General features: G+C 51.4%; 1 protein-coding gene across 2 annotated transcripts; it reads left to right on the plus strand.

Moving 5' to 3' along the window:
* Positions 1-2,659: 2,659 nt before the first annotated feature.
* CD8A (CD8 subunit alpha) lies at positions 2,660-7,207 on the plus strand. 2 transcript variants are annotated; one of them, XM_069494696.1, is made up of 6 exons: positions 2,660-2,711; positions 2,809-3,174; positions 3,688-3,795; positions 4,005-4,115; positions 4,678-4,708; positions 7,067-7,207. In XM_069494696.1, exons 1-6 carry the CDS (start codon positions 2,663-2,665, stop codon positions 7,116-7,118), a joined length of 717 nt encoding a protein of 238 aa, XP_069350797.1. In that variant the 5' UTR covers positions 2,660-2,662; the 3' UTR covers positions 7,119-7,207. The 2 variants fall into 2 exon arrangements, with proteins under 2 accessions (XP_069350797.1, XP_069350796.1); XM_069494695.1 differs by lacking the exon at positions 4,005-4,115 and having other exon boundaries at positions 2,663-2,711; positions 7,067-7,118.
* The last annotated feature ends 1,556 nt before the right edge of the window (positions 7,208-8,763 follow it).

An 8,763-nucleotide genomic window follows, 5' to 3' on the forward strand; every position in this document is an offset into this window, starting at 1 on the left:
TGGAACTACTCTGTTTTCAAGCAGTGCACCCCAAAATCCAGCTGTCATCATATCTAGGGGCTTAGTTCCCAAGATCTAAATATCGGGAGGTTGACTGTGGTCCCCTCTAATGCTTCCTCCACCTGGCAAGGTACACCTTCGTGTCTAGCCATCCTTTTTACCACCCTCCTGATTGTAGCCTTTGGCTCGCAGGGCCATGCGACACTCCTCCTGCAGTGTGAGTGGCAACTGAGCAGAATGGGAAACTGCCATATAAAGCAAGGATTGTCGTGTCGGTGGCCTGTCTGGACTTGGCCGTTTCCTCGTCCCCCTCATTTATGTGAGTTAAGGGACAGCACTGTGTCCATACAGCCAGGGACACACATACATACACACATGCACATGCATGCAAACACACACACGCATACATTTATATGCATAACCATCACTGTAAAAGTTTCTCCTTACCCAACTCACTCATCTTCCATTTGAAAATGCCACGTGTATTGGCACAAGTCCTCAGTGGTACAAGTACAGTGTATCTACCGCAGCCGTGCTAATAACTGCAATAATGAGAAACTGCCTAAATGTCCATAAGTAGGAGAACTAAATTATGGAACATCCATATAAAATGCACTCATTTATAAGAATGGAGTGGATCTACACATGAAGCTTTTCTTCGTCTACTGTTAAATAAGAAAGGTAGGTTGCAAAAAATATAGGCATAATGCAATCTCATGTGTCTAAAACAATGTATAAACATCTGTTTGTGCACAGATGATATCTCAGAACACACTCAACTGTAACGGTGGTTTTCTCTGGAGAGTAGATGACGGTGAGAATTGAAACAGGAGACTTTCTATGCATTCACTTTTGTACTGTCTGAAGTTTTGTGAGAATATATCGTTCTCTTGTCATTTAAAGACACTTTTAAAAACATTTCTAAACATAAAATGTTACATGCTCAATGTTAGAATATGCACCTTGGGTATTTTAAGAAGGAGGGGCATAGAAATCAAAGTAATTTTTTTAAAAAGCCCATCCAGCACTTAAGTTTGGACCCCATGAAGGGAGTGCAGTTCAGCAAACACAGCTCAGCCCATGCAGTGATGTGACATCTGGGGATGAGGGACACATCACGAAGTCCGGGGCACAGTCCTTGCCCGGAAGAATTCACATGTGGGGCAGACATGTGGAACAGAGAATGCCAGGTGGCTTGTGGAATTAAGCAGTAGTGTGAGGTACACCCACCGTGGGATTCAAAGTGAAAAGACTTTTAATGAATAGGAAGGAGAAAAATTTTTCCTCCCCTTTTTTCCCTGAAGAAATGGGAGGAAGTCACACCACTGGGGCTGGAAGGTTTCAAGACAGCGACAGACAAAATAGAAGGGCGCCCCTGTACCTCCAGCTACTCAGGAGGCTGAGGCAGGAGGACTGCTTGAGGTCCAGAGTTCAAGGCCAGCTTGATCAACATATCAAGACCTCATCTCTTAAAAAAAAAAAAGTGAAGGGACATATGGACATATGTGTTGCACCAGGGATAGAAGAGGAAAAACTGCCTCCACCCAAGTATTCACCCAGGTCACACACACATCCCTGCATAACACCCAGAAATCTGGGGATGAGAGAACTGGGATCCAAGTCAGACAGCACAGACGCTGGCCCTAGGGCTTAAACAGACTGGCATTCCAGGCAAAGGGACAGCCAATGCAAAGGCTTGAAAGCACAGGGTTTAGATAACTTCAAGCCTGTGAGGATGCAGCTGCAGGTGCATGGGAAAGGCAGAAGCAGGAGGCTGGGGCAGAGGCTGGGAGGAGCCAGCACCCAAAGTCTGGTAAACTAAGCCAGAGGATTGAGTTTCCATCCAGCAATGCAGGCCATGGGAGGCTGCAGGAGTGACACAGTCAATGCCCTTTATGAGAAAGATTTTCATAGCAAGATGGCTGGAGGACTGGTCAGAAGAGAGACTGCTGTGGAGGATGTTGCAATGACCCAAAGAAGTGATGAGTCTGTGCGGTGAGTTTAGCCACCGGATGAAAGCCCCAAAGGGTGTGGTCAGCAGGTCACCGCCAGCGCTACCCAAGGCGTGGCTGCTGCCAACCGCTAGGGAATCTCCTGGGGGAAGGGAGAAAGCCCTTGGTCGGTGAACACTGGGACGGCCCTGCCCGAGTTCCCAAGAAGTGAGCAGGTCACCAACTCCTCTCTTCCTTTTCAGCCCTCAATGCCCGTTTTGCAGACAAAAACCTCCAAGGTGACAGTGCAAGAGACACTTTGGGTGAGGGCAAAGGAAGGGACACGCCTCTCCTTTCCTGCCTCTCTCACTCTCGCTTCTTGAAATCTTTAATTTCCCTTTATCCTCTCAGAGTCTCTGTCATTCCCACAAGACAGCCCTTTCCAAGGGCCATTGCCAAGCCCTTTGCCTCATCCCCAGACCTAAAGTTTGCAACTGCCCCCCACTGCTCGGCAAGGCTGCCTAGACCTCAGCACCCTCACAGGGCTGGAAGGTGACAACCGCGAAAAGGAGGGTGACTCTTCCAGATCCTTCTCAGCGGGGGCTTCAGGTGACATCACATCCTTCAGATGCGAAATCAGCCTCTGAGGCCGGCCGAAGGACTCAACTCCCCCCACCACCCCCGCCCTCCGGCTCCTGCGCGCCTCCCCTGGCGTCCGAGCTGAGCGCGCCATGGCCGCGCCGGTGACCGCCTTGCTCCTGCCGCTGGCCTTGCTGCTCCGTGAGTTCGCGGCCCGGGGAGGCAGAGGGTGGGGCGGGGGTGGGGGCGGGAGCGGGGCGCGGGACCCCGGCTCAGCCTCGCTGCCTGCCGCCTGCAGATGCCGTCGCGGCTGTCCAGCCGAGCCAGTTCCGGGTGTCGCCGCTGGGTAGGACCTGGAGTCTGGGCGAGTCAGTGGAGCTGAAGTGCGAGGTGCTGCTGTCCAGCTCGGTGACGGGCTGCTCGTGGCTCTACCAGCCGCGCGGCCCCGCCGCGAGCCCCACCTTCCTCCTGTACGTTACCCAGAACCGGGTCAAGTCGGCCGAGGGGCTGGACACCCAGCAGTTCTCGGCCAAGAGGATCCGGGACGGCTATTTCAGCCTTACCCTGAACCGCTTCCGCGAGAAGGACGAAGGCTACTATTTCTGCTCCGTCTTGAGCAACTCCATACTGTACTTCAGCACCTTCGTGCCGGTCTTCCTGCCAGGTCTGGGCGCGGGGCGCGGCACCTTGCCGCGTGGGGCTTGGGGTCACCTCAACGTGCACCGACGCCCCACTTTCAAGCCTCTTAGCGCGCCTGTTCCCATTTCACAGACGGGCAAACTGAGGCTAAGGTGCGGCTGAGTAGGGACTGAAGATGGCTTTTTATGTCCGGCCAATCTGGACTTGAGTTCAGGTGCTTGTGTGGTTGTGGACAAATTACTTAAATTCTCTGCGCCTCCGGTTTGCTCGTCAGTAAAATGCGGATGTCAAGCCGAGTTCACAGGGTTGCTGGTTCAGCCCTGGAGCGAGGCCGGGTGGGGGGCAGCGGGCTCCTGCGCTCGGGTCCGGAGCGCCGCGTGCGCGGGGCTGGGCTGGGAACGCAGGCCACGGCGCCCGACGTGAAGGAGTCCGCGCGTACCCGGGGTCCCCACCCCTCGGGTAAAGGCGCTTGGGGCTAGGGGAGGGACGCATTCACAACCCCCGTCTGGCCCCCGACCACGCTCTGTTGCCCCTGCAGCGAAGCCCACCACAACGCCAGCGCCGCGACCACCGACGCCGGCGCCCACCACGTCGCAGCCCAGGTCCCTGCGCCCGGAACCGTGCCGGCCCGCGCCGGGAGGCTCAGGTAAGGCGGGCGGCGGGGCCGGGCCGGGCCAGGGGCCGCTCGGACCGCGAGGAGAGCCCCTGCCAAGGGCAGCCCTGATACTGGAGGTAGAGCCAAGGGCTAAGCGGTGTGGAAACCGAGACCCGGGGCGGAGAGACGTGCCTGGGATGGTGGGGTGGGGTAGGGGTCATCGGCCTGCTCCTAAATGTCGGCGTCTTCGGTGTCGTCAGTGGACACTAGGGGGCTGGACTTCGCCTGTGAGATCTACATCTGGGCGCCCTTGGCCGGGGCCTGCGGGGTCCTTCTCCTGTCACTGGTCATCACCGTTATCTGCAACCACAGTAAGTCCTGAGAAATCACAGCAGGGAGGAGTTCGCCCCAATCCGGCTGCTCGCCTTGGCAGACCTTGCGGGGAGATGGGGTTGAGATTTCTGGGACTCCGGAGCCACACTGCAGGTACAGGCACAGCCCATTTCTTCCCTGGGGATGGAACGTGGGGGAGCCCCTTTCCGCCAGAGTCCTACCCCGAGCGGCGGCAGCGAGCGCACAGGTCTGGACACACAAACTCCCGCCCATAGGGGGCCGCTGTGGTCCTGGAACCGAAAGGGAGGTCAAAACCCCGACGGGTTTGAGCTTTGCCCTGGGCCCTTTCCCCGCGGACCGCCCACCCCGCTTTGGGTCCCCTGCAGTGCCAGCTCAGGTCTGCAGGTTCTCCACGTTCAGCCGCATCTGTAGTTGCAATGTTTTTTAAATTGACGCCTGAGAAGAGGGATGGAAAAGAAACCCTCACTGGGGCTCTCAAGAGTTAATAATCCTCAAAGAGATAGGAAAAGGGAGAAACCGTATTTGGGGACTATTGGTGTGGGGGGACACTCATTTTTCCCCTTCTTTTTCATTATCCAGGGACCAGAAGACGTGTTTGCAAATGTCCCAGGTGAGTCTCTTTTAAACTCTGGGCCTGCCCACCCTGGGCAGCCCTGGGCCGGGGTCCTGGCTTCCCCAGCAGCAGAGGGTGGGAACTTTTCCCAGAAAGAGGTGTTGGCAGTGGAGTCCTGGGGGCAGGGAGTCAGCTAGTCCCGGGACAAAGAGAGGCAGAGCGCTGGCAAGGCCACCTGCATTCTTGAGAAAATGGAGGCCCAGGCTGTGCTAGAGGGGAGAGCAGTGTGACTTCAGTAAATCTCAGTCTTTTTTGGTCTAGCAACGAAAACCCCATCTGAGCATTCCCCCAACTCATCCTATCTCCTCAAAGGACCTGAGGTCCTCTTTATTTGGATGGTTCCACGTGGGTTTTGTTGTCTTAAGAAAACCATTCTTTTGCCTACTTGGCTACTCTAGTTTTTTGAGGGAGAGCCAATCTTTTATCACCTGAACCACATAGATAGTGACGTGGGTTCCTAATTTCCTGTCTCCATGTAGAGCCTTGATTTTCTGCCAAGGACTGGAGTAGGAAAAAGGGGAAGCAGAGGCAGGGGCAATTAGCTATCTGGTAGCTCAAGCGACTGCCCCATCCAATTGCAGCCCATGATCATTCTGAAATGATCAGGAAAAAGACCCACACTGTCTGTGAAGAGAAGCCTCCACCTCCTCTCTCCTGCACCGTTAGGCCGAGGCAGCTCAGTGGTACATCTAACAAGCTCCTGCCTTAGGGCAGGCACCATGATAACGGTTATACCCGGGATCTCTCTTAATCCTCACAGCAACCTTGTGTGGTAGATAATACTGTCCCTTTTCACAGATAACAGGCTCAGAAATTAGGAAACCTACCTAAGGTGGCAAAGGCACAATTACACTCAGATTATCAATAATAAATAACCGTCTGGTGAAAGCCTATAGTGTACCAGTTACTTGCTTTATATACACATATATTTTTTTATTTCAAGTTTCATAACAACCTTTAAAGTAATTACTATGATCTCCATTTTACCGATAAGCAAACCGAGGCTTAGGACACTCAGCTATTTGTCCAGGGCCATACTGCTAGCAAGTAGAGAGCTGCAACTTCCTTCCAAAGCTCGGGTTCCTTCCTGTGGACAGGGGCTGGGGTGAGGGTGTTAAGGATAACCAAGTGTACACACCAGTCTCTTTCAGTACATGAAAATATTTCAAATTTTATATCTGGAGTTTGCATTATAGTTGCTATACCAAGGGGACAAAGACTCTTTAAAAATAGAGAAGGGCCGGGTGCGGTGGCTCATGCCTGTAATCCTAGTACTCTGGGAGGCTGAGGTGGGAGAATCGCTTGAGCTTAGGAGTTTGACACCAGCCTGAGCAAGAGCAAGACCCTATCTCTACAAAAAATAGAAAAATTAGCTGGGTGTGGTGGTGTGTGCCTATAGTTCCAGCTACTTGAAAGGCTGAGTCAGGAAGGTTACTTGAGTCCATGAGTTGGAGTTTCCAGTGAGCTATGATGATGCCACTGCACTCTACCCAGGGCCATAGAGTGAGACTGTCTCAAAAATAATAAATAGATAATTAATAGAGAATATTTTTAGCATTTTCATTACCTGGGATGCAGCTGGGAGTTTTTGCAAGCGAATCATCTCTTATCTCTATGTTTTCTGAAAACTCTCATTTTGAGATGAATAACTGAGAATAAAACCTTGCCTTAAAATACAAGGCTTTGCAGGTTAAACACATTTGAGGAATTCACACCCCCGGGAGCTGATATACTCAGTGACGATGGCGGGCAGCTTAGCTTAACAAAGAGGTTTTGGAGGACTGAGTGTAGACATGGCACTCGTGATAAATTAGGCTGTTTAGGAGGTGTTAGCCCAATATTGAATTAACCCACACATTTTTAGCATAGCATCAAGTTTGTGTTTTCGAAGGGACGTAGACAAAGCAGCTCTATTTGGCTGACAGTGGTGATTTGCTCTCATCCTCCTCTCTCCCTGCCATCCTCCAGGGCTGAGAATCAGGTCAGCCAATGACTTATCAGTCTCATTCTCTCACCTCTAGGGGGTGAGACCTTTCGATAAAGGCTCCAAGAAGCTAGACTGACTCTGTTCAGATCCTGGCTCAGCCACCTAGTTGTGTGACCTTGGGCAAGTTCTCTAACCTCTCAAGCCCAGTGCCTACCCGCTAAGGTTGCTGTGACGATTAAACCAGATAGTGCCAGGAAGACCCTCAGCAGGGTTGCTGAGGTCATTCACCCAGTCCCATGCTGGTGCCCCAGGGACAGGTTCTCAGACCCTTCAAAGGCTGGGGGTTGGGGGACACACAGGGATGGATGCTGCACAGCGGGGACGGAAGGGGCCCTCACTGCATCTACGGTTGCCTGCTTCTCTTTCAGGCCCGTGGTGAGGCCGGGAGGCAAGCCAAGCCCTGCGGAGAGATACATCTAACTCTGTGCGACAGCCACTACATGACTTCAAACTGAGATCTCGCCTTATAAGGGGAGCACGTCTTTCCTTTTAATTTTTTCTAGTTTTCCGGCCGGGCGCGGTGGCTCACGCCTGTAATCCTAGCACTCTGGGAGGCCGAGGCGGGTGGATTGCTCAAGGTCAGGAGTTCGAGACCAGCCTGAGCGAGACCCCGTCTCTACTAAAAATAGAAAGACATTATATGGACAACTAAAAATCTATATAGAAAAAATTAGCCGGGCATAGTGGCGCATGCCTGTAGTCCCAGCTACTCGGGAGGCTGAGGCAGTAGGATCGCTTAAGCCGAGGAGTATCTGAGGTTGCTGTGAGCTAAGCTGACGCCACGGCACTCACTCTAGCCTGGGCAACAAAGTGAGACTCTGTCTCAACAAAAAAAAAAAAAAAAAAAAAAAAAAAAAAATTTTTTCTAGTTTTCCTTATGTATTCATTCTCATGATTATTATTATTATAGTAGCAGTAGGATGAGAAGGGTTGCTTTTTCTTTATGTGTCTGATGCAAAACAAAACCATGTAACATCTACGGTGCACCGCAAAAGTCACAATACCGTTGTGCACACATATTGGGGTAAAGGGTGGAAAGCTGCGTTCTCAGACTCGTGCTGACAGCGCTGGAGGAACCTCTTCCCCACCCATTTCATAGAGGAGGAGGCTAAAGCCCAGCGATGGAAGCAGCTTGATCAGAGTCACTCGGCAAGTCAAGGTTGGAGCCAGAGGAACCTTACCTCCCAGCTCAGGGCTCTTTCCTCCACACCATTCGGGTCTTTCTTCCCAGGCCTCTGTTGAGAGGCCGGGGGGATATGTGGGGAGGGGTCTCAAACTGCAAAGGAACAAGTATTTCTTGAGCACCTATGATATACCCATTACTGTACCCAGAGCCTTGAGGTAATGAAATAAGAGAACTTCTGCCTTTCCAGAGTTCTATAATGTAGATGAACATCATCAGACCTTTTTATAATCAAGCGTGAAATTGTATAGAAAGTACGAATTCCTAAAATAAACTGTAGGAGTGAACCGAATCCTGGAAAATGAATCCCTCCATCTCTAAAGAAAAGCTCTGTGAAACCCCTCCATGCAGGCAAGATTGCTCTCCCAGCCCCTGCGTTGCAGAGGGACCTGTGAAAGAGGAGAGGCCACCCTTTTACAAATATAACTTGAGCATCAGTAAAGGTGAACAGAGGTCCTCTTGGATCTCTAAATTTGAGATGCCAGATTTGAACATGCTCCTGGGATCACTGATGACTTTTTACATTTTGTAAAGATAGAATTCTTGGGGAGCTGCCGGCACAGCTGTGGCCTCTGCTCAACCAGATGTGGGAACGAGGCAGAACAGACTGTCGTGAGGAGGCCAAAAGCCACAAGTGCTGCTCCCCGTGCACATTTCCTCTCTTACAGTGTTGTGAAAGAGATGCCTGCTTGTTGAGAGAAAAAACTCACGTAGATAAGGAAATAAGAATTGCCTATAATTCTTCACCTCAGGTATAATCCACTATTAATATTATGGTGTCCATTCTTCCTGGGTATTTTCTATGCATATATATATAAAATACATGCCTTGTTTTTTTAAAATGGGATTGTACAATGCTTTTATAAGTGGCTTTAATGAATA

This window comes from Eulemur rufifrons, chromosome 19 (assembly GCF_041146395.1).
Source record: "Eulemur rufifrons isolate Redbay chromosome 19, OSU_ERuf_1, whole genome shotgun sequence".
Taxonomy (NCBI): domain Eukaryota; kingdom Metazoa; phylum Chordata; class Mammalia; order Primates; family Lemuridae; genus Eulemur; species Eulemur rufifrons.

What these genes read in the sequence shown, in the direction of transcription:
- CD8A (XM_069494696.1), top strand. Translation starts at nt 2,663, where the DNA reads ATGGCCGCGCCGGTGACCGCCTTGCTCCTGCCGCTGGCCTTGCTGCTC. An exon ending in CGTGCCGGTCTTCCTGCCAG is followed by an intron (nt 3,175 to 3,687) that starts GTCTGGGCGCGG and finishes TTGCCCCTGCAG; the next exon opens with CGAAGCCCACCACAACGCCA. An exon ending in GCCCGCGCCGGGAGGCTCAG is followed by an intron (nt 3,796 to 4,004) that starts GTAAGGCGGGCG and finishes CGGTGTCGTCAG; the next exon opens with TGGACACTAGGGGGCTGGAC.